This window comes from Solea senegalensis, linkage group LG1 (assembly GCF_019176455.1).
Source record: "Solea senegalensis isolate Sse05_10M linkage group LG1, IFAPA_SoseM_1, whole genome shotgun sequence".
NCBI classification, from domain to species: Eukaryota; Metazoa; Chordata; class Actinopteri; order Pleuronectiformes; family Soleidae; genus Solea; species Solea senegalensis.
This window is the reverse complement of record NC_058021.1, coordinates 39380564-39406478: the sequence shown is the minus strand read 5'-3', so window position 1 is coordinate 39406478 and position 25915 is coordinate 39380564. Positions and strand designations below refer to the sequence as shown.

The 25915-nt window shown below is 38.5% G+C and overlaps 1 protein-coding gene across 2 annotated transcripts in view; it reads right to left on the bottom strand.

Annotated features, from left to right (window-relative positions):
- LOC122774697 (NEDD4-like E3 ubiquitin-protein ligase WWP1) overlaps positions 1-22451 on the bottom strand; it is a 29914-nt gene extending 7463 nt beyond the window's left edge. Inside the window, exons 1-14 of one of the 2 annotated variants that reach the window (XM_044034183.1) lie at positions 22246-22451; positions 14272-14328; positions 13813-13904; positions 13337-13475; positions 10954-11078; positions 10264-10416; positions 9873-9942; positions 7679-7860; positions 5467-5896; positions 5114-5209; positions 3563-3737; positions 2016-2070; positions 1667-1751; positions 195-323 (exon numbers count right to left, since the gene is read on the bottom strand). In XM_044034183.1, coding sequence (XP_043890118.1) covers positions 195-323; positions 1667-1751; positions 2016-2070; positions 3563-3737; positions 5114-5209; positions 5467-5896; positions 7679-7860; positions 9873-9942; positions 10264-10416; positions 10954-11078; positions 13337-13475; positions 13813-13882 — 1709 coding nt within the window. In that variant the 5' untranslated portion in view covers positions 13883-13904; positions 14272-14328; positions 22246-22451. Of the gene's footprint in view, positions 1-194; positions 324-1666; positions 1752-2015; positions 2071-3562; positions 3738-5113; positions 5210-5466; positions 5897-7678; positions 7861-9872; positions 9946-10263; positions 10417-10953; positions 11079-13336; positions 13476-13812; positions 13905-14271; positions 14329-22245 lie in introns of both variants that reach the window. The other variant, XM_044034175.1, reaches the window with a different exon arrangement.
- Between the last annotated feature and the right edge of the window lie 3464 nt (positions 22452-25915).

Sequence of the window (25915 nt, the reverse complement as noted above, 5' to 3'; positions counted from 1 at the left end):
CTGTGCTGAAATTGAACTAAATGCACATCGGCTGAATGAAAGCACCAACTCCATCTGTTCCCACTAAACATGTTTTACACAAAAGGCAGCTCTTTAGGCTATTGATCAAATAAGCCTCTGTCATGGCTTCAGGTATCATGCACGTTAATGTGGAACACATGACCAAGACAATTCATTTTACAATGGGGTCTTACACAGAGGATTTTCCAGTGCGCGGGTCACTGAAAGTGGTGGTTCGAGTGTTGTGATCCACAAAGTAGCGCACACCTTCCCTTGTGTATCGGATCTCCCACCCTTCAGGCAGAGGGTCCTCATTCTGTAGCCTACACATAGAGACGAAAATGTGTTCAACTGGGGGGGAAATGGAAGTCTTACCTCTCAAAAGTCCTGAATGAGATATTAAAACAGACCCACACAGAAGTGTATATGCCCATCATATACATGGACTACTAAATGTTTCCTATAGAAAATAAGTCCATGAACACACAACACTCCACAGTAGAGATTTGACTCATTATAGAAGGAAAAGTACACGTGTACTCTTAATGCAAATTAAAATTGGCTGCATTCCATATTGTTAAAGTAGTTCCACAGTGGTGGCATTGCATATGCAGGATCACTGTCATGGCGTATGAGGATACATGATGGAACGAGTCATAGTTCACCTAAACTGATCCTTGCTGTTAAAGTCAGTCAGAGCAGGGTCACATAAAATATAACAACAGCTGTGACTTTTGACCCTAGAATTGACTTTAATGGTACACAGAGTACCTAATTAAGTAGTAGGAGTGACACCTGCTGTGGTCTTCTGTTGATGTAGCCCATCTGCTTCATGGTGTGAGTTAGTCTATTTAGTCTTCTGCGTACCTTGGTTTTAACAAGTGTTTATTTGGGTTACTGCTGCTTTTTGGATATATTCTCTCGCTTTTTTGACATGGTTGCACATGAGTTTTCTTGTCACATTCAAAGTCACTTAAATCACCTTTCTTCTCCACATTTGATGCTTGGTTGAAGCTTTATCAGGTCATTTTGACTAAATTGCTACTCAGTGAAGATTTGAAAGATTTTTTCTTTAATCTGACTGCAAAATAATCTGTAGCCCTGATTAAAGTTCCAGCAAGGATCTGCACATCTTGTTCTTGTAGATTAAATGTTAATGCATATCACAGCTTCACTGAAACCAGGATAAAAACAATGATGTTGCCTACTCTCAATCACCCATTTAGTGAACTTCATAAATATTTTAATCAACAACTTCATAAAATTAAAAACACTGCCAATGAGACTTATCTACTGTACAAGAACGTGCAGACAGATAACTTCAGCTAAGCCACACTGCACACAGAATATACAATTATAGTGAGGACATCCCAGAACTGGTTCATTCTAGTTTGTGCATCTTGACTTTTAACATTCTATTTTGACAGTGTAGGGCAAGAGAGAATATTTTCACTCTCAAATGATCCTAACAGGAGTAAAAAAGATTACATCTTCTTTACTCCTGTTAGATTCCATCAGATTTCTTACTACCACGATTTACGAAATAAAACATATCAAGGACATTTTGGACTGTATGTCTTTCAGGTGCTCTCTATCAACCGCAGTGAGAAAATGTGTGAACAACACAGTTTTCATTTTGTTTTTACTGCATTCACTTGGAGCTCACCCTTGGGTTCGAGGGTCTTCCCACTGGGTTGTCTTGGTGTTGTGGTTGACAAAGTACACTCGGTCATTGGAGTCCACACGTCTCTCTTAACATAAAAACACAGACAGAAACCTGTATTTTAATAGACAGAACAGACACTGGGACACACTTTGTGTCGAGACATGTCAGATTATCACCAGTGCTGAGTTGTTTTAAAAACACGCAACACCCAACCAACGCTTGTATGAACACAGTTTGGCATAAAGACATTGTATTCTATTCTAACAATCCTCTTTTGAACTTTTCTTATTGAGACGAAACAAAGTGGAAAAATGTGAGCAGGATTGAAAAAGACAGAATGTGAACTTACCCCAACCAGGAGGTAGTGGGCCAAGAGGATCATTCTCAGCAGACATCATGGATGCCTGCAAACGAGGAATGGATACATACATATCCATTTAAAAAAGCATGTGAAGAAGCAAATTTACAGTAGCACTTAAAAAAAAATATAAAATAAAAAATGTATATTTCAGGAAACAGGAAAATTAAATTAAGAAATGGGTTTTGTTGTACTGGCAAAAAGGCCTCTGTGACCAGTTACTGCTCAGTGCTTCCATCTGCTTGTCTTTTGGTTTGTGTCGTATAAGCCAATCATCAGTGACAATGACATCACTGCTTAGATCAAAGATGTGGGAGAGGGACCCTCAGAAAGATAAAGAGATTGTGGCAGAGGCTGGGCTATGAATATTTAGGTCCTGACAGGGCAAAGTTCTCAATTTGGTTTGAAGGTGTTAAGCTAGATCCTAGACAGAGAAGTGAGTGAGTGGGGCTGCAAATCAGAAAAAGAAATACGGCCCTGTCAAGACCTGTGAACCTGTGAGATGTGATCACAAGTGGACACCTTTAGGTTCATCAGTTCACACCTGGAAATAAAATTATACTGAATTCATCTCCTGTGACCCCTTATGATAAGACCAATATTGAAAATTACAATGATGTTTTATTTTATTTGACTATACAGATATCTCCCTCCATTGTCAGTGTCAATGTGTAGGTCTGTTTATTAGCCTGAATCAGATAGAGACATTGACGTCACAAAGGAAGGACAGAATCATTGCTCTACTAAATTAGTTTATGATTTTACAGGATTTTAAGAAAATCATGTTGAGAAAAACAATGAAATGTCATGTTACTGGAAAATATTGATCTTGTGATTTGAGTGGCCACAAATAAATCAATATATGAAGTGAATTTTCTGTTGAAACCACTAAAATAAAACATCCAAGATCACATATGTCAATGCATCTGTATTTAATGCCGTCCACTTGTGATCGGATCACTCAAGGATAGATGTTGAAAGGATAAGACAATTTTTTGAAGTGTGCTTGTTTGTTTGAACTATTCCTTTAAAGTGACAGATCTGGATTTTTGTAAACAACAGAAACTGGTCAGCTGATTTCTACACCTATCATGATAACATCACAATAACCTGTTTTTCAATTTAGTCAATTAATATATGAAATGGCATTACAGGGTTTGATGTGCAAAAATGCAATGCTTGCAAAAAAAACAAAAAACGTTTTGAAGTTCTAGACAATAGCGGAAGATCTTTGTGTCTGGACTGATGATACGCCTAAAATCTAAGCCATCTAGGAAAACGCATTACTGGCCTAAGTGGCATCCCAGATCTACAGAAACTAAAGAATCTATCTTTTTAAAAGAGGCTTCAATCTACACATATATATACATGACACACAGATTTTAGAGAAAGGACTGAGGTTTGCAGATTTCTATTGGACTTGTGTAATGGGAATGAATAAGATACCAGACCTTTAAAACAGATGTAAATATGAAAGAAAAAAAAAAAAGAGTAATTGAATAAGGGAAAAAGACATAGGGTGGTGGGGTTTATCTTACAGAGTAGAGGTATCTCTGGTTAAACTGGTGCATAGCTCCCTGCAGTTGGCTGCGCTGGCTCTGCCACTGCTCAAAGTTGCGGACTGACTCCATAGTTGGACGTTGCCACGTGGTGGTGCGGGTGTTGTGGTCAACATAATAGATCCTCCCCCGGTCGTCCACTCGACGTTCCCAACTGGCACAGAGTAGGAGATTGTTGGTACAAAAAAAAACAACAGAGACACAAAAGTGCAGGCTTGTGAGCAGGTGGCTAATCCCAAAGGTAGACTTTACACAGCCTTAACAAAGGTTTTATTGTTAATCCAACCAGACACTAAATTACAGGTTACTCAGTTCAAAATCTATTAAATTAATTAAAACAATCCATGAAAACTACTTTCAAATGGATGCCATTTTTCATTTGCAAAATATAATAGTAAAAAAAATTTTTTTTACTTAACTTAACTGCTTATTGTTCGTTTTATCTAATTTCTGATAAACTAATTAAGACCCAAAATATTAATATAAACATAAAAGTATGAGTGAGAGAGTGCAGATTCTCAGGGCATCATAGACCACCCAATGTTCACATGAATGTGAAAATTATCATTTTCACATCTGCATCTGCTACTTATAACATATAGAACAGACAAAACACTGTAAATCTTTACCCCCTGATACAGAAAGGGACCAGAGGACAAGAAAGATTCTCATTCTCAGACTTTGTGGTTGGAGAGAGTGCGAGAGGATGACAATGCTGAATCTGCTTTTTGGTAAGAGGGTGCATGAAGAAAGTAAGAGGGCACAGTGTCCCTGTTTTAGAATAAACCCTGGTATGGTTAAAAAATATAGGTGATGTCTTGAATGCATTTTGAAACTGCTCATCTAAGCTCAACACACTGTAGCTCCCGCAGAAGTGATTCAATTTCCCAGGTTCCTTGAATACATCTCATTAACTGCTCATGTTTGCTCTACACACTGTGAACCCTGCATTACTTTCACTAGCTTTAACACTAGAATATTTAGAATATTTGAATATTATATACCGATAATACCATCATTTTAATTGCATATTTTTGCTAGAAATGCTATGCAGATATATGAACCTAAAAATGAAATGATTTATATTATCAAAGAGACTGTGGACAGAGAGCAGGTCAAACCATAGACCTTACGTAAAAGGTCGACATACACTGGTTCTCCCAAGGACACCAAAGTGGAAGTAAAATTTTATTGAATAGCCACCAGGGGTGACTCTGCTGGTTTAAAAATTAGACAGTTTGAATGGGAGTCTATGGGTAAATGAATCTACTTGTCATCTGATTTATAGCAGTAACATTTTCCTGAGGAGTTCATGGTCTCCATTGCTAATTTTATGTCTTCTTCAACAGCACATTATGTACATTTCGTAAATTACGTTCCATCATATAAAAAGAATATTCAATAAATCACAGCTCATATGAGTGGACACCCACTGGTTTAGTCCAACAGGGGCCAGGTTGCAGATGATGATTCTGAACTTCCGGTTTCACAATGTCAACATGAGTACTGGGCAAGTCACGAAATACTTACCCTGGTGGTAGTGGCTGTGGTCTCTCCCAGGTTGTAGTCCTGGTGTTGTGGTCTACATAGTACGTTCTTCCATGCGGATCTTTCCTCTGCTCCCAACTAAGAGACACAATGATTAAAAACAATTTTAGAAAAGGACAAAAGGGTAAACAAACAACAGTGCAAGGTTGACATTTACTGTAATATAGATGTCTACTTACTGTATGTGTATTTAGATTTGTTTGATACACAAAATATTTTGTTGGCATGTAATCTGTATATACAGTATAATTGTATAATGTAATGTTGTGTTTGGGATAAAAACATTAATATTGAATAGGGAACACAGAAAGTGAGCAGCTGATGGTTGTCTTTACCCTGGTGGTAGAGGATCTGAGGAACCAGCATTAGGGGCCTGCTGCCTGGGCTTGGCCCCATCTGGAGTAGCAGTTGCACTGCTACTACTGCTGCCACCACCAGCACCTGAAGCAGTTGCTTCTCCCAGTGCTGGGGAGGAAGAGGACGATGATGAGGTGGTTGTGATGGTGGTAGCCCCCTGGGCTGAGGTGGTGGGTGTGGAGGAAGCAGCAGCAGAAGTGGCAGAGGCATCAGGAGGTTTAGCAGCAGTAGAAGAGGCTGGAGCCTGTGTGGAGGGCGGCGGGGGTGGAGATGTGCTATTTGGTGCCGTGACAGTGTCGGGCAGGGCAGCATCTTGACTGCAGTCGTCATGGTCATCTGCAGCGGACAGCACATCACCTGTTGTAGAAGATGATGGCCCTAGAGAAACATCACAGGACTCCCCGTTGACTGCAGGAAAGTCAGAGAAAAAAAACACAAAAGAGCTGTTTAAAAGCAGTGAATAAACTAGGCAAGAGTGCCAACCAACCACTACACCAACCAAAGGGATGACAATCAATTAATCAGTTTGGGACTCTCCGAGCTCTCTGATTTTTCAGCTTCTTAAATGTGAATAATCTCTGATTTCTTTGCTCCACAACACAAATAAATCATTAAAAGTAAATGATTTCGGTGTGTGGACAAAACAAGGACAAAGCAATCATTAGCTGCTGCATTAAAATAAACTCTGCCTCTGCCTTTGAAAAGGTCCACTGTGTAAACTTTTGGTGAAATTATCTTTATGTGGGAGAAATTGAAAATAAAATATTAAAGCTTAATTTCTTATGTGTACAATCACATCATTGTATAAAGTGTTGTCCTTTGCCTCAGAATGAGCCTTTTATTCTACTATCAGGAGCCAGGTCATGTTTTATATTAGACCCCAATGGACAAACTTAACATCTTTTCAGTTTTGATGCTAACTGAAGGCTCCATCACACTAAAGGGAAGGTTGACATAAGGGATATTCAGCTGCAACATGCAACATCACCAATTAATGCTGCTAAATTTAACCCTTACATGGATGACCGCCCACAAGTGCCCATTAATCTCGTACTCTACGGCTCTTCACAAGGACAAATTAATCTGACAGAGACGGTATGCATTCCTGTCAAAGTTAATATAGCCGTCGACATATGATATGTTTTAAAACACTGCACACCATGTCCTGATTCTGCACCAATCATCAAGCAATGGAACTCTATACTCTCCATGTGGCTTTTGAGCACCACATAGATGCCTCACATGAATATTGAATTCAATCATGACAAAATACCATAAAACCTCATCCTCTGAGACACACACGAGTAAGAAATTTATATTCTTTAGCCAACCTCAGCTCAGTGTTTTCAGTGAGCTATGCCCTCCTCAGCATACTGCACTCTGCCGTATTACAGGGATTACAGGCCCCGCTTAATGAAAATTAATCTACTTTGCTCCTCTGCTGTTCTGTGTGAACAGAACTAAGTGAACCCTGTCCAGGCTAATAACTTAGGCTGAAAATATGCACATGATGTGTAACTCTATATACTAGAGGTAGACCGATTAATCAAGCTGATATTTGCCATTCTTTATTAATCAGCATTGACAAATTACTATATATCAATCGGCAAGTGATTACAAACTATGCATTTATGCTCTCAGAAACTTGATAAATGCTGCCAAGTCACGAAAACTTATTTTTTTTTACTAGTTTTTTGATTACCTGTTTCATATATGTATGAGTTCAGCAATTGTTTTGTGTTATTTGTTACCACTAAACAGTTATATTTATAAAGGAAAATACATATATACATATATATACACACATACATATATATGTAGTATATAATAAATACTGTTGTATAACTGACCTGATAATGCACTGTAGATATCATACAAATTCAGTAAATACATTTCACCAGTTCTCAAGTGAATCATATTTAACAATATTTTCACTCAGACAACATCCAAAGCGACTTACAATAAGTGCATTACAACATTTGGGTACAAACAAGCTAGAAGTAAGTAAGTGCTTTAAGCAAGCCAAACTATAAAGTGCTAGTCATAAGTGTGATGTAAGTGGTTTTTTTTGGGCGGCGTCGTTGTTGTCTTAGTTGACAAGCAAAACCATTCAAAGGTTTATGAAAAAAAGGGTTTGTTTAAATCATTTTATGATACTATAATTCACACTTTTTGAAAATGCAAACTCACCTTTCCTACTCTCTGTGTCACTGTCGGAGGTTTGGTGGACTGGGGTGGAGTTGGGTGTGGTGTCTCCGTTGACGACATGATCGAGGGCAGGGCTGCAGGAGCTGGAAGGCACCTGACCATCTATACCATTGGAGGCTGAACAGGAATCTGACCTTGGGCCCAAGTCTGTACCATTCACTGTGCTTTAGGGAGAAAAAAACACAATCATTTGTTGCAATTTAGGTTTTTTGCTGGAACACAGAAGGCGTGTTGTGAATTTGGTTCACCGGGTTCACTGAGAGAGCTAAATGTGTGCTGTTGCAGATAAAACACATAGCCTATTCAAACAGTTTTGTATAATAAGAACAGGGCATTATAGGGTGGTGGGATGATCGAGTCCAGTCAGTCACACAGAGATGCCCATATCACTGTCTATATAAAAATAAATGATGCATCTCCACCTTCTCCCAATGTAAGAAATGATATCCCAGATTTGGGTACTTCCATTGTGAACTGGTGACATCAGTCATATTCACTGTGTTCAGAGGTGAAACACCATTACTGATGTTCTGTCAATATAGACTGAGACCTTTTCTGTCCCTTAAGGGGTAAAGAGCAGCAAAATCACAGCATACACAAGTTTGCTGGCATGTTAAAAAAATAACTTGTAATGAATGAAAACTTAGCACATTTACCACAAAAACAAAATGTACTCTGCTTTTTTAGCTAGATTAGACACAAGAGACAAAGTTACAGAAGATCACAAAGGACAAGTTTAAGAGGAAAAAGAGAGAGTGGAGAGAAGAAGGTCAGAGGGCTCCTCAAGCATCCGCTTCTGGTTAAAGTGCCAACTATTTAGATTCCCTTTAAATGCTGCTAAGTCACATTACTCAGAAAGAGCAGGAACACAAACAGTACTGTAACACTGAACATTGAAAACAAAAGCGGGGGTTAGTGGGGCAACTCCCTGTTTTCTGAAGGCAATCAGAATATCCTGTATATCGGTTTATTCTCATGCACAAATGTATACAACTTGAAAATGTATTTTTAATTGGACAACAATTGTGGGTCTTGGGTGATGTTAGACTGTTGTGTTTTACAAAGACAAAGTGAGGGTAATTTTCTTTTCCCCACTATCAGTCATATCTGACCAAAACATAGCCACACAGTCCAGGCGGAGCAGATCTTAGGATAAGATCTTAAAATGTTTTAATGTCTTCAAATATGACTATGGCTACTGCTCATTATTCATGAATATTTAATGTTGTGGAGAGAGAAACAGCTGAAACCAAATGTTCAGGAACTTTTTGGTTTGAGTAGACTAATGCAGGGTTTGCGACACCTTGGATTGTTTTAGTGGTAATATGTTTTGTGCACCATGAAAAGAAAATACAAATGCATCATAACATTGGCCATTATTTGCTGTAAAGGTTTTGTTTTAGCCATTTTAGCAACTTCGTTCAAATCTCTGTTCAACATATGTAACACTTTGGATTTACTTATTACTTACTTATGTTTTATCCAGTTCTTTTTTATGTTTTTAAATGCTTTAACATGAATTAATCTTAGATATTAAACATGTACAGGGACTAACAAAACCTTTGATCTGTACAGTTTCATCACAACACATTTGATTTGAAATTCTGCCTCTCTACCACAGACATTCCTCTGCTGGCTAACTTTGTATTCTGGCTGAATCCTCGGAACACTTGGGCAACCCCTGCAAAGAGGAAACTCTTCTAAGTTTTAAATAGAACACTGCTTGTACCTTCCAGCTCTTTCAACAACTGCAATGCAGAGAGGAGCCAGGCAGCAACAAACCTCCTAATCCCACCCCCACCTCAACCAAGCTCCCATCTGGGATAAGGAGCAGACGTACTTCCTTTGTGGTTTTCCAATAAAAAATCCCCTTAGCCTAATTGAAGGGCACTTTTACAGTGTGACTGATAATGAAAACTGGCACCAGTGGGGCAGTGAGTAGAACTTAACAGCGGTAAAACTGGATAGAGAAATATCCAAGAGACAACATCAACCTCGGTTTATAAATGCACTAAAGCAAAGTCAACATGGGCAGTGTGGGTAGCAGTATAAAATCGGCCTTTCGAATGTTCAAATTTCAAAATATGGGGAAACTGTGTTAACATCCATCTCTTTGGAACAGGATAGCGTTCCTTTACAGTCCTCTACCTCAGCAATATAAATGTAGTCTGTTCACCTGTTGGCAGCCCTTGATGAAGCAGGTGATGACTCTCCATTTTCATGAATGGCATCACCATTCTGCTGAACTTCTGGAAAGAAGAGAAAATTATGTCAGCTTACACATACACTATGCAATTTGCTAAACAAGTAGATTTAGGTGATCAACAGTTTACAAGTATTTGGTTCTATATCAATATTTTTGTTTGTGTTTCTCTCCACCGAGTGGAATTTAGCAGACCATAAAAATAAGAAGTGTTAAAGTGATGGACCACTATGTTAGGTACCCCAAACAGAAGGCTCCCAAAAAGTGAGACAGTACAAAATAACTGCATAACAGAACAAGTAACACCAAAGTGAACCAAACTGTGCCAACAGGACTTAATATACAGAATAAATAATGAGCTCACTGGTGCCATTTGCAGCATTGCCGTTGGTAAGCTGAGCCGTGTCCTCTTCGTCAGTGACCGTTAGTCCATCAAGGAAGACGGTCAGCTCCCCCATGTTCACCGGTACTCCCTTCTGCTCCACACTCAGCTTCAGCACCTCCTTCACATTCTCCACTGCAGAGCCAAAGCACGGATGTGAGAATAAGAGGAATTATAATAGATTGAAATCAGGATTTCAGTTAAATCAATTTTAGTTTACCGTTAAACCAAATATAAAATGAAATAAATCAAACATGTAGAAGACGTGGAGCACACACATAAAGCTTGTGCTGTCTATAGGTTTTGTGTTTTGTTTTTTAAAATAAAGTTTTATTTAAACAAGTATACATCACAATGTATACAACAGACAGAATTACCCATGCCAGGGAGACTAAGGACATTTTTAAGTTATCATAAAGCAAATAGACCAAACACAAAAACGCAAGGGTGGCAGTTGGAAATTTTTTCACTCTGGAACCAATTTTCCAAAAATAGCATTTTAGGGCTCCAATAAAAGCCAGTTCAGTGTTGGTAAAAAGTCAAAACAATACAAAACGTTTGTGGATTCTCCTAAGCTCTTCCTGGTATTATGAATGAAGTTGCTTTTGTGTGATATTCTAGTAACACAACCTTTTATTACAACACTGACTGTTTAATGAAGCTTAATCTTACATTTTCTTTCATGCTGCTCCAGTGCTTGCATTAGGTCCAGTGTGGCTTTGCCCAGCAGAGCATCTGCTTTCAGGGTGTGGTGACTCCATACTTTGAAATCCACCTGTGTGTGTGGTGTTACACTCCTAGATAATCAGAGACACACAAAAGAAACACACAGCAGCGGATTCAGTGAGTGCAGATGTTCCTTTCTGATTTATGGGCCAAAAATAAAGATATTTAAATACATTAAGTTAAAGTAACACGCAAAAAGAGACTTCAGCTCATCATTTACATATCTGCTTTACATGCTTTTCCCCATTAAAAAGAGAAGGACGATAAAACAAATTGAGGAACTGACCATGTGTAAAATTGAAGAATCAACAGCTTTTTCCTCACACAGTCATCTTTTTTATAGCTATAGTTCTGACTGAATCTCAGTGCCTGTCTTGCTAAGATGCGGACTGCGTCATCAGTCAGTGTTAATTCAGCATAACCCCTGGTAGTTTAAGCATTACTTTGCTTTGCGCACTCCTCCTGCTACAGGGTATGCGAAACCTGATGACGATCAAAAACGACTGATCAAAACGATTTTTCAGCAAAGTAAATTGGAATATTTTCTGGTTTCTTTGCTGTATTTAGGAAAGAAATCATTAAAACTGAATCATTTTGGTTTGTGGACAAAACAAGACACTTGAGAACATCATTATATGGAAGTATGGGAAAAACCGATCGACATTTCTCAACATTTACTGACATTTTATACACCAAAAAATTGACAGATTACACACTCACACACACACACCCAAACATCCACTGCTTCTACTAAAATAAAAATGGACAAGTGTAAAGGGTAACTTGGCCTTGCCGCAGGAGTGCCTGATGGCCTCGGCTCACATACGGCTGCTTCCCTGTGTTTGCGTTTCTCATACAAAATGAACACAAAACAAGCAAACTGTTAAATCCTTGTATTCATGGCTAATTACAGCCTTCGTTCCATGTGCAGGACCCATCTAATGACAGAGTGACATGGCAAACATAAGACCACAAGCAGCAGAGGTCTCTTGTCAGTGATAATCACCCAATCAGGACAATTAGCATTTACAATCAAATTGCTGGCATTTGGCAGAGTCATCTGAAATGCCTGCTATGCTCAGGCTGCAGGCTCCACTAGTGTCTCAAATGATACAAAGAGCTCTGTGTGTTGTTGTACAGCATTTTCCCTTGTTCTAATGATTATCAGATGAGCCACCCAAGGGTTTTCAGTCATTATATGTGGAATTTCAAAAGAATTACTGCTTTAATGACTTGTTTCCAAGGCTTTTTGTCTGTTACATAAAATATACAGATCATTATCTGAATGAAACCCCCACTAAAAAAAAAGAGAAATAACTTTTGTTCTATTTTCTGTCAACAGCATTTTTACACATTCTATTTAGGAAAGAATGAAAAGACAGATGTCTGTGATATTTTCTACCATTTTATCCATCTTTATATTAAAATAAAAAAAAAAGACTGGGGATGGCAGGAGATAACGTGATTTTTGCACACGAGAATAAAGCAAAGTCATTGGGGTAAAGAAATACGCCAGATCCATTTTCCAAGTTTCAACTGGGAACATAGTACTGTGCAAAACTATTGGACTCTATTCTCTAAATCTATTGGATGATAATAGCCATCAATCACACTGGTGTCCACTCAGATGTGCAGTACTTTTGTGTGTATTATGTCTATTTTCCTCTAAATGGGAACATTCAGTACTATGCAAATGTCTTAGGTCACCATTAGATTTTTTGTTTTAGCAATGCTAAAATGACCATGCAGAATATTTATTTCTCAATCACTATTTGAAAATGTGGGAAACATGTATGTGGTTTTAAAAATAATAGTTTTCAGGGGAAAAAAACTGATTCAAGTATTTAATGTGACATACCTTTACACTTAAATAGCACGACTCTGTGTTTGTTCTACTAATTCTATCAATAAATATCTGCTGTGGAAAAGGTCTATTATGCCAGGTTTATTACTACTACATACTCATTGACACCTTGTTAATATACAAGACCAACCTTCTGTCACATCATTCTAATCCAAATGCCAATGATTGCAGAATGGGAAAGACATAAAAACATCAAAGTTGGTGGTGCTCTGAAGCTTTTATTTTTTTACACAGTACTATGCCACATTTGGTTCAGGAGTAGGGCAGGATGGTAAATTCATCAACATACTCCAAGGAGGAGCTCGAATCACACATGGGCTCAGTCACTCATTACACAAACTTTATAAAGTCTGTATATGGTCCAGTTTAGTTGATTTGAACATGTGTATTCACACATACAGTTCCACTCACTTATATCTGAAAGCATGCACAAACACACATAGTGAGACAAAAATTGCTTCTTACAGAGTGAGCCTCTCATCCCATTTAGGACTGGAGGAGCTGTGAGACTTCGCTGTACGGCGCGACTCCCCCTCTGCTGTCACCTCCACATAAATGGCAGCCCCAAAGAGGCTTTTCTTCCTCTTGATTTTGGCACAGGAAACTAGTAGAACAAGGGGCAAATTGAAATCTTTACTTTATATATACTTTATACTATAAAGCTTTGTTTCATAAATTCACATTAAATACGATGTATTAAGAATCAATCAAACAGGCTTTCTTGCTGACATATTGAAGGAAACAGCATTAAACAGCTTTCACAGTGGAAGGCGAAGAAAGAATTTCATTGTATAGGGAACTTGTTTCTTTTATGTGCATATGACAATCATTGTTCTGAAATGAATTGAGCAGCGTGAGCTCTCTGGGCGAATAATGGGATCTAGATGCTGTGGTCACACTGTGGCTCCCACACATTACAGCCCTGCTGTATTTGGACTCACCAATGGCATGAAGCTGTGATGTTCCTCTGTGATTATGGCTAGACTCTGTTCTGGATGAGGCCGTGGCCATGTCATACACCACAGTGGGAAACCTTAATAAAACATACACAAATACAAAGCAAGTTAAGACTGTTTTTGTTTTTTTTTTGTTTTTTACAAAGCACACTAAAATAGCAAATGATTAAAATGCTGTGCAATCAAAATGGCACTAATAAAGCAACCAATAAAAATAATAAGTCCATAAACTATGACAAGCATTGACAGTGATTACTAAATTATTTTTAATCTACATTACATATGCTTTCATTTAGGTTTATTATGAAGTACTCAGTATTGACAAGTACCACAAGTGAGTACTCATACTCTCATGGCATCCAGCAGAAAGGCAGAACTTTAAAATTTCTGCATATTTTAATCACATATGAACATAAAACTGGGGGAAAAATAATCCAAACTCACAATTGGTGTTTGTTGCTAGACCTTCTGGTTCAGTCTACTCCGTGTCCCATGGTTCCTCTGAAACAAAAAAAGTGCTACTTTATGACAAGGCTCAGCACAGCACTGCTGCGAATTGGCAACTGGTTATTATGCGTGTGTCACAAACATATTTGTCAAAACAGAGGAATAAAGGAGACATGATATATGAATTATATAAATAAATAAATAAAATTGAATGATGTGAAACATTTATTTGCTTTGAGAGGCGCTTCATGGAAAACAAGCCAGGAATGCCAATAAGGCATTTAAAGCTCTCAAGGAGCAATGACTACCTCTGACACAGCCTAGTAAACAATAATAGGTGTTTATCAGCTGATAATTAACTGTGGACAATCAACTGAAACATCATTCGGTTAAAATATTAAAAATTAATGTTACAAAACGACTTGGCATTTTAATTGGCCATTAATAATATAAACTAGATGTTAATGTGATCTGCAGACCAAAAGAAAATCAACAAAACAAGCTGAATTTGTTTTGACACCGATTGTCAATAAGCAATTCAATAAACCACCCATTGTTGTCCTGATTCTGTGCTGATTCAAGTATTCAATTGGACCCTTTGGGTATGATTACCTGGTCAGAGCAACAAATTGGCACACAGGATAGTTGATCACCATTGACCCAGAGTTAGAGAAGGCAGCTTTTAAGCTGCTTATAAAGAAGACAGGGATAGTGCTGATGATTCATTAAGCAGCAAAGTCTACTTGTTTGCTCCTCTCAACCTGAAACCTATAACCTGAAATTTGAGTTAAAGCTGTGAGGCCACTTTAGAAGTGACCTTTTTCAAATTTCTCACTCAAAATTTTTTGCTGAACCTTCCAGGATTGTACATAACCATGTCAATTTGGAAGTACGACCTTTCCTGCAGCATACAATATAATATTTGCTGCTGTCTGTTTTTCGGTCTGAGGTAAGTCAGTCCGTTTGTCAACATAATGTTTCCTTTTTGTTTAAGACTGAGAGTATGAAACTCAGACACTTTAAGCACACCTGAAGTGTCTTTGTTAGGTACATGTTCTGCGTCCCTGACACATTAAAATCAAATGCCATGTTTCAATATAGTGGAACGGTACGGTACAGTATGATACATATTTTTTTGCTTTTCCATTAGGAATAGTACCAAAATAACCAGCTTTTTGGGAAGCCTCCCTTTGGGATACCAGAGTAAAATGGGACAGGCTGGTCAGGTGGAGCTTGACCGGCTCCACCCACGACAGTCAACTGATTGGGCGACAGAAAAACATCACTCTCTTGCAACTGGGGTGAATATCCTATGGATGTCAAGGCATTTTTTAATAGCTCTCTACCACTAAAAAAAAGAAAAAAAGCTGCTGTGTTCTCTGTTGTGTTGCATTCGAAGTCGTCGTTCATTGCTACGAGTACGTCATCACCCTTCGTATTTCGCTGACACAGCCATTGGGTAGAGCCCACACCCTGCCAACCAAGTAAAGGTATTCTCTACTGTTGTCAAAACGCAAGCCTGGCCCAGGGCTAGTGATGTTATGCTTGACAATGCCTGCTCAACACCGTTTCAAGCAAATGAAGCGGAAGTGTCATGGTGGCTGTGTTTAAATCGCTGCATCAAGCACTAAAAATCACGTGACCACTCCAACCGAGGCCGCGTTACATTATACGTGTGTCAAGTTGCTTCTTGGGAATTTAGAATGGGATGGGCATGTCAGTATCTCAATGCTTTAAAAGGGGCTGAATCATCCTCCAATCATGGGTTTTTTGAGAGGAGGAGATTTGTATTCATTATTGTCATTTGCATTAAAGCCAGGGAGAGCAGATTAAAATTAGATTTCATTTCATTAGGTCAGCTTTAGTTGAGACACATTTACATAAAAAAAATATTGTTCAGGGCTGGACCAATGGGCTGAACTAAATTCTACTCAATATTAATTTTCTCGCTTTATAAAAAGCAGTATATTGTATAGTTTTGGTGCATAAAGGAAGGCAAACTTTATTCAATTATTACTATATTGAAAATATGAAACCACTACACTATATAATAAATAGTACTATACTATACTGTGGTGCAGTGAGGTCTACTGTAGTGAGTATATTGTCAGTAGGGCTGGGGCAATTTGTCAGCATAATAGATTCCGAAAATACGGCGCATTGAAGTAAGATGCCGACTCTCTGTGAAAGGATGGACAACACACTGAAGTTTAAAAAAAAAAAAAAAACTGTGGGAGTATTTTAGATATATGGTTCTGGTGGTTTGTAAGCACACCTGCTTATCAAAAGGCTTGCAAGTCAAAGCAGTACAACTGCTATGAGTACACCTGAAGTGAAAGCCTCCTGGAGTGGTTTGTCAAGACGGCGGCAAAACGGCACCGCTTAGGTGTGCACATACGCAAAGACAAGGGCAGACAAATCAGATGATACTCTGTGTGTATGAGAGAGAGAGAGCTGCAGGGCAGGGAGATGAATGACATTGGGGGGGGGGCTCTGTTGACCGCCACAAAGTGATTCTTTATTTTTCCCAATGTGATTTAAAAACGCAATGTATTGTTCCATTCATTCATCTCCTCTCACTCACACATACACACAGACTGACAGCTGAGTCATTTGGTCCTCCTCTCTACAGTGTGCACAGCCTATATCAAACAATAAGGCAAAAAATGGGATGCTTACCGTAGATGAGACGGTGCCAACGTGTCTCGGTTTGCAAGTCATACAGATAGCATTAGATTGCTAGCACCTTTTTCTAAGAACTCAGGAATGACCCAGTAATAACATTAGCTCCCTCCATGTTGTGTTGATTATCCAACCCGCACAGGACCGTTGCATTTTGTGTAAGCATGCACAAAGCTATAAAATCCTATGCTGTAAAGTAACTGAAATGTTAAAGATGAGTATATGTGACGGATTGTTTGTATTAAAATGAACCAGACGACACCACATTTGGGCCAGAATCTTTCAGTCCAGCCCCCACCAGTAAAAACAATCTTAGAGAAAACCAACATCACTCATATAAACGTTAATTTTGTTAATGTTAATCTGACAGATAAGCCTGGACCATAAAAGTGTATTCAAAATGACTAGCAGCAGACTCTGATGCATAATATTTAATGAAGGGCCTCATGCTTTCAAGTACAGAAACAGAGACAAGAACATAAAAAACTGTAAATTTGCTAGAAGCAAACTCATTAATCAAGAGTCCCAGGATGATTATAACAAAGTCATGAAGGCAGCAAGTAAGGATTTAATGGATTGTTTTTCACAATATTTGAATTAATTGCACATTGCAAGAAACCCACAAGAAACATAGATATTCCCATACCCTGTGCAACTTTCTGATACCGCATACCATTTGGCTAAACAAGCACAACCTCATTGACCTCCTCCCAAATGTCCTGTGAAGATAACCAATAATCTGATAATAATAACCAATAATCTGAAATGACAATAAAGTCATAAATTCAATAATTCAATCTAAAGAAATGGGATGTGACAGTTTAATGGATGAGGGACTTTAAGACATGTAAAGTCATTCATCCATGGGGTGGAGTGGCTCAGTGGTTAAGACCAGCACCCTGTGTGCAAAATATTTCATGGTCGCAAGTTCAACTCCACCCCTGGCTGATTGTGCTCAATTCCCTTATAAGTCGCTTTGGATAAAAGCGTCTGCTAAATGACATGTAATGTAATGTAACCACTTTCACAGCATGAGTCATATCTTATTTCCTGCAAAAGATGGTATACATTAGAATGCAGAAATTGTGTCTAATTGCATTAACTTATGGAGCGGAGTTAAAAAAAACAACTATCAGCAACAGGACTACCTCATGTTACAATGTGTGATATAAATCCTCCAAGAAGAGGACATAGGGTTGTACAATGCAGTAATAACTGGAATGCAATTAATATAAGTTGGACTGAGTTTCCCCGACAGTTTCATGACCACACCACAGTTTTCCCTAGTTACAAGCAACTGCAGTGTAAATAACGGTTAATACACAGATGGATTTAAATCTAAAATAGACCAGTGAGAGTGAAAGAACCAGACCAAAAACTGATAATCATTTAAATATGTGTACCCGCATGTGATCAGCTGTTCTGATCGACACAGCAAGAGAAACTAAGTCACACAACAACATGCTAGTGTGCAGACATTAAAAGCAAGCAAACACCATAAAACAGTGTCATGGTCAAGTAAAAAGGGAACTTGGCTTGTAACGGGATGGTTGCCAGTTCACGTTCCAACCCGTTCTCCTCCTACCTATACAAAAATTGCTAGCTCTGGTAGAGTAGGTGTGTATTTGCTTACTAACAACTAGAACTCATGTGAAAGCTAGATAATGTACTTCATATTTGTGTTGAATGTGTGTTTTACATTAAAGCTTCAATGGGTGGGGGGGACCTTGACAAGTGGGCTCAAAGTTTTGCTGTACAGTCTACAAAAGGACAGAAAACTATTCCAAAATCCTGTCAGCCTACATAAACAGTACAGCACTAAATTTTACTAGTATCAGGACGTTGTGATTGACATTACTTCCACTTCCTACAGGGCATTGTGGAGGTGGAAGCTGAGTTGCCAGCTTCTGACAATAGCCACAGCTGCAGCAGAACAGAGAGAGAGAGCGAGAGGGAGAGATGCCTGCTCTCTGTTTTCGTCAAATCTCAGTGTAAGTAAAGCAGGGATCTAAAGCGATAAATGTATAAATTTGTCACAGCACAGACAGAGGACAATGACAGTGCATCAACAGACAACGCAGAGAAACAGTGTCTCTTCCTCAGCCTATGTTGATACTTTGATAACTGGGATTCTGAGAAGCCCTATAACTGTGAATCCCCCTCATGACTGTCAGTAGGAGGTTCTTGGTATAGTACAACCACAGATGTAAGAGTACTTCGCTGCTAAAATCTAGTAATGTACCATTTCAATCCTTTTTCATTATTAATTAATGTTCTACAGTTGTGAATATACTCTCACACCACCTGAACAAATCTCCTGTGTGTAGGTGTGTGTGTGTCTTACAGGCCTTTGTCAGCAAATCTAAAACTTAAGACCAGTCAGGTTAAAGCTAGGTTAAAGGTTGAAGGTTGTCTTTATTGTCCTACTTAGATAGGCAGTATACACTTCCAAGAAATATACATAAGACATCTACTGCATGAGCAAAAAAATCTAACACTATGGCAGAGAATGAAAGTTCATGATGGGGTCATGGTACTGGAAGTATAGGGAAGTGCAAAATAAATAAGGAAATAAGCAACCATAACAACTGCACAGTTATGATCCTTAAAATTACAACAGCAGAAATCCCTTTACCACGACAACCCTAGTTACAATTAGATATAATCTAAATTCCTCTTGCAATCATTTAATTATTGTTATTAATTCTAATATGTGACATGACACTATGAAGTTGAGCAAAAATATTTGAAACAATTGCATTATTAGTGTATAAATGTACAAATTCATTGTCAAAACTTATTTGAACTGTATGAAAGAGCAAACACATCAAGTGTACACAAGTTGTTGTATTACGCATGAAAAGAAAAACACGCATGTCATTCAATACAAGTCTGGCACTTCAAGGGGATGAAGCCAAGCCCTAAGATTATTAGCCTACATGCTACAGTCGTGCAGTAGACTGATCACAAATGTCTCAATACACCTCGGTGGAAGACTGAGAACTTCATGAAGTTTTCAATAACTGACATTTAAGTGAGATGTCTCTTCCAGATTTTGTCATCTGTGATTCCTTTACTTTTACTTCTTTATAATTTTAGTATTGTATAATGCTATGCAAGTGTCACATCAAAGTCAGACACAAAACAATATAATACAGCATTAATACAAAACTAATAATAAGGGCTGACTAAGGTTTCCCTATTTTCCATACACACCAATTCACACACAAACAAGCACACACCACACACAGTATTATGTTAGCTTGCACTTTAGAGCATTTGTTGAAGTCAATTCATCAGGGAGTGTTAACTTACAGTACATGAACTGAATTGAACTCCTCTTTCAACTTCACACTTCACATCCACAAAACTGTGAAAACAAGTCATTGTCTCGGTAACTGTTCTAACAACAGGAAGCAGGAGAAGGTTTCCATCAGTTAATTTAGTTCACGTAGGGTTTCACTGCAGCAAATCACTGTTATACAACAATACCATCTTTAATATAGCCCTCATTTATATCAGCAACAATCAGGTGTTTTTTTTAAAAAAACAAAAAACCATACAACTTTTGTTTATGATGGCATAACAGGCCTGCTTTCTTAATTTAAAAACACTGTGCACGCACGCTCACACGCTCATGTGTGAGTACAAGCAAGTATATTCAAGAGTCATCCAGCAAAAGTTGCCGCTAAAGTGACAGGTTCCTATAAGCAGCCACTACTCAGTCTACACTAAAATACACAACATGACAACAGGGTGTAAACGAATGATTAGCATCCTGGTTAAAACTACAATAGCCAGGAGTTTTCAGACACCAGCCATGAGAATGACTGTAGTCCTGTTTAACTGTATCACTTTGCATATACACAAACGAGGAAGAGACAACAACAGAGCTGAGCAGAGTTGCTTCACATTTCCACTTTAGCATACATGGCTGCAATTCCATTTATACTAAAAGTGGCAATATCTTATGAACATGGCGATATCTTGTGTGTCTCTATATTCTTTGAACAAAGAGTTGTACATGTGTGGGTACCAGCGGACCTCCTTGCATAACCTCAAGCAACTATCCATGATTACCATCTTCCTCTTGGCCTCTTTCAGGCCAAAGCAAGACTGTGCAAGGAACATGCACAGTCAGCATGCACATCAGCACAGTCACAAAATGTAGGGGTGCCCGTGTATATCCACAAAGAGTTTACGGATACCACCGCAGACATGAGCAGATGATGACATTCACATCACACCAAGTAACGTGAATGTGGACCTCTACAAACTTGTGGGTACCCATATTCTGATTCAGGCTTTATTGTATCCATATGACACTCCTTGGCAGTCCAGGACTCTTATAGAGTATATGTTACAGTGTGTCTGTACAGTATTTATATAGTGGGTGCTTTGTTATGGCAATGCTCTTTCAAATAGCAACGTGCCTGCCCCGTGACAGGCCTGTATTCACCTGTGTCTAATCTCAGGTGTTGTGCATGACCAAAAAAACAAACAACACACATCTCTAAAACTTAAGATGACCCATGTTTTGTTACGCTTTTAAACATCAACATTCGGTCATGACAATTTCTTATCATATAACAAAGGACAAGACTGCACTTTAAAACTAATTGTAGGCCATAAACGAACCTACGCTTGACATGTTAAATGCAAACATTGATCATAAACACACAAACTGGCATGGTGAACGCACAGTTGCTAACTTGAAATGCTAACGTTAGCACATAAACAGAAAGGTACCTGCTGGCGTTTGAGTAATGTCTACAATCCTTGCCAGTGTTTGGTAAACTTGTGTTCGCAAATGTGCAGCATCTCAGAGATACAGACAACTCACGACATGAAGCAGCAGTATATAACCAAAGCAGAGGTCAGTTAGCTGAGCCATTAATAAACAAGCTAGCTAATAGGAAAAGCCTATTTAGTGTTGTTTAAGTGTCAGCCTCAACGTTAGTTGACTGTGCTAAATACCATTGCTATACCCAGCTAGCTAACCAGAACGAATTGTTTACATACAAATGAATGATTTAATATTTAATGGTACATCACACACAGCTAGTTTAGCAAGCTAATGTAACAAACTTAGCTATCACCCAAGAGCTGCCAGGTAGCCGGCGTGCTAACTAACCTAGCTACTTAGCAGTCGCGCTAATTGTCCGCCATCACAGACCAAGTCAAAACAGTTTACTTCATGTGAAAACAGACTTGACATTAATTATTTTTAACATTATGAGGAAGGACCCAGTAGCGTTAGTAGATTAAGCCACACAAGCGGTACTGTACCTTTTCCCGTCGTCCCGCTCCTCTCCACCGTGTGTATCTGCGGCTCTCTAACGTTACCGTTGTCGGTGAGATACCCAACCTAATAGGCCCCACAGTCAGCTACGGTTCTCTTGCCATCTCTGAGCTGAAGCCTCCGACCAGCGAACAGTCGGGCGACAGGCGCGCCACCCCAAATACTGCTGTGTAATAACACGGGACAGGAGTTAGCCCGCAGGAGTAAACACTTGTCGTGTGAGGAATGATACTGCACAGAAAAGCTGCTGAGACACTTTAATGCACAGTTAGATCACAATTGGGCTCTCACATTAAATATCTAAACCTCACGTTATTAATAGTTGATATACTATTCGATTGCAATTTTCTCCCACTATTATTTCTCTGACGACATATTTTATTCTTGTCAGTTTTTATTTCATAATGTGTCACTTTTTCTAGTTTCCAGTGCAGTAATAATGCTCACCCAATTGTTATTACATGAAATATCTGCTTCATGATCATGGTTATATTAAAGTGGTTTGTCCCAACCAGAGAAATCAGAGAACAAATATGGGTCTCAAAATTCTAAAATTGAAGGTTCACATGATTGTTGTGAATGAAATACTCACACTATCACCTGCTTTTTATGCAGCATTAGATGCTATTATTGTTATTCTTATTATTGTTATGATTATTATTAAACTATATTATTACTTTTTAACAGAGTGCACATTTCAGTAATGAAGCCTTATGTATTCTGGGTCTTACCGCAAAAGAGTTGACTCTTATTTCCAGGCAACTTCTTCTTTTCCTTTCTGCTGCTCCCTTCAGGGGTCGCCACAGCGAATCAACCTCCTCCATCTAACCCTGTTCTCTGTATCCCCCTGACTCACACCAACTAACTTCATGTCCTCTTTCACTACATCCATAAACCTTCTCTTTGGTCTTCCTCTAGACCTCCTGACTCTTATTTCCAGACAACACACGTTTAAAATCCATAGTTCACAGTAAGGTATAAACAACCAGTCCTTTGGGTAATGGGCTAGTGCAACAGGTCAAAATGTTATGTCTTATGTGACTTGTCTAAGACCAAGGGAAGAACCACGACTGGAAGAACCAGTGGGGGATGTTTAATTCATCTCACCTATTTATTACACATTATTAAGCACATTAAACACTATACAAAGCAAAAAAAAGTAGTTTAGACTTGGCCTACCAATATGATTGATATTACAATTGCTATAACTCTTTTATCACATTCTATCTTATTATATCTTATTAAGACAGATCACTCTATGTGACTCAATGGGCTTTGAGTTTTTTTGTTATAGTAATGTGATTTTGTAGTAAGAGTGACAAAATAAAATGAAATGCTTTAACAAATTCAAAACAATAAGAGCCACAGTGCTATACTAGTGCAGCACTGGTTTCAGGCCAGCAAGACACTCTGGTGATTTCCTGCTACAAACAGTGATTTGTTCCAAAATATCTTCTATTTTTAGTTTGAAGTATTCATAGATTATGGGAATGTTTGTATTTTTTAAATGGCTCAACTTCCCCAAAACCATTTGAAATTATTCTTGATAAGATACCAGGAACAACAAGTAGGTTTATTCTGTAATGACTGATGAAACCACGGTCAAAAATTAAGCGCAACAAAAATTGACTTTAGACTACACATATGATCAGTCAGAGTAATAGGCAGAAAAATACAGCAGTGAGGAGATTAAGACCAAGTCAGTTTAGATGCCAACTGCTGTTAAATGCAACCATTAACTAATTAACTAAAAGTCAGGAAAACAGTAATGATTACAACTGAGATGGAAAAAAATAGGAATTCCTGAAAAACAGGTCAAATTCCTCACACTAGGCACAAAGAAGATGGAACCGAAAGGACTCGTCTGAACAAGTTTGACTGTTGTTTACATGGAGGAGTATGGGGACTTGCCAGTGGTCAGCGATCCTCAGGAAACAGTGGCAGCAAATCTTCTACTCAGGTATCACAGGTGGAGTTCCTGGTTAATCAACTTGGTTTTCCCACTGAATTGAGGTTGGTATACCTGGAGGAGAGATGGACAGAGAACACTTTGCTCGGGAATAATGAGGGTAAAAGTAACATTTCCTCCATTGGTGGACAAGGCAGAGGAATAACATGAACCGTCTTTGGAAATCTGTCCACCACCATTACTATGATAGTGTTTCTTTGAGAATGGTGTATATCTGCATTGAAGTCCAAGGCGATGTGAGACACCAGGATGGGGGCACCAAAGGAAAGGGTGGTCCCACAAGATGTGTGAGAGCAAAGAAGGGCATGCACCTAGAGACAAACAGCTGTTTCAAGAGGTACCCATGCAATGCTCAACCATTGCATGTCTGCAAATTAGCTGTAGCCATCCATATGTTTTTTTTACAAAACAATCTGTAGACATGCACATCTGCAAAACTCAGGAAACGCCACTTAATGTTATTCTTGTGTGCAGCCTGAGACCCTGCTGTGCAGAACATGCTCAGAACTCTCTTTCTGACTGGAGTCCCCTGCTACCTTCCTTTTTGTATGGTAGTTTAATTAAAACAAAACACATGTGTTGCCAAGACACTTATGCCATGTGTCCATTGAGTGGAACAGTTCAGTGTGGTACAGTACAAACTGTGTTTCCATTAGGAATAGTATCAAAATAACCAGCCCCTACCACTCCGTATTTTTGAGAGTAAAAAGCTATGGTATGGTAAGGTCTAGCTCCACCCATGACAGCAAGCTGATTGGGGCTACAGAGAAACATCACTCCCTTGTGACCCATGGATGTCAAGGACATTTTAAATAGCATTCTACCACAAAAAAGAAGTTATGTTGTTGTCTGTTGTCACTGCACTGGTACAAAATCATGCCATGAACCTCACTGACAGCCATCGGGCACAGCCCACAACGCCGCCTACCAAGTAAAGGTACTGGTCCTAATTCTAGGATGGGTCAAATGCAGAGAAATAATTTCCAGAAGGGGATTAATAAAGTATAAGATTTAGATTTAGATTTTAGATTTGTTCTCAGTCAAAGTGCAAGCCTGACCCAGGGTTTTACAACTCCAAACCGTACTGTACCAAACCGAACCATACCATGATGGAAACACAGCTTTTGTTTAACCCTAACACAGAAAAGCCTTATATCCACGATGGTCCCTTTGAGAACATACATTATATTAAAAGACTATAATACAACACACAATTTATTCACTTCATCAACACTGCATCAGTCACTGCAGATGTGCTGGCTGCACAATGCATATAGTGAGTCAGAAATATTTTAGTGGGAGGATATTATATAGGAAACAAAACCAATTTCTGGCATAAAATTAAGTTATCAAGGACTCCTGCTTAGATACAGATGTAAATGTTATGGATATATCACAATCCAGGTTAATATCAATCAACTAACAGAGAAAACTTCTCATTTGTTTGTTGTTGTTTTCCTTTTATTGTTTTGTATTGGCAGGGATGGTGCATTGCTACAGTTTTTTCCCCCTGCACTTCATCTACTGTATGTCTTTAAGAGAGAATACTGAAATGTACTGTATGAATGGAACAGATAAAAAGGTTTTTTTTTTTTAAAAAAAAAGAAAAGATAAAGAAAATTGGCAATAATTACAAACATCAATTCACAGTCCCCTCAGTTTATATTCAAGTCAGGGAACTCTTCATT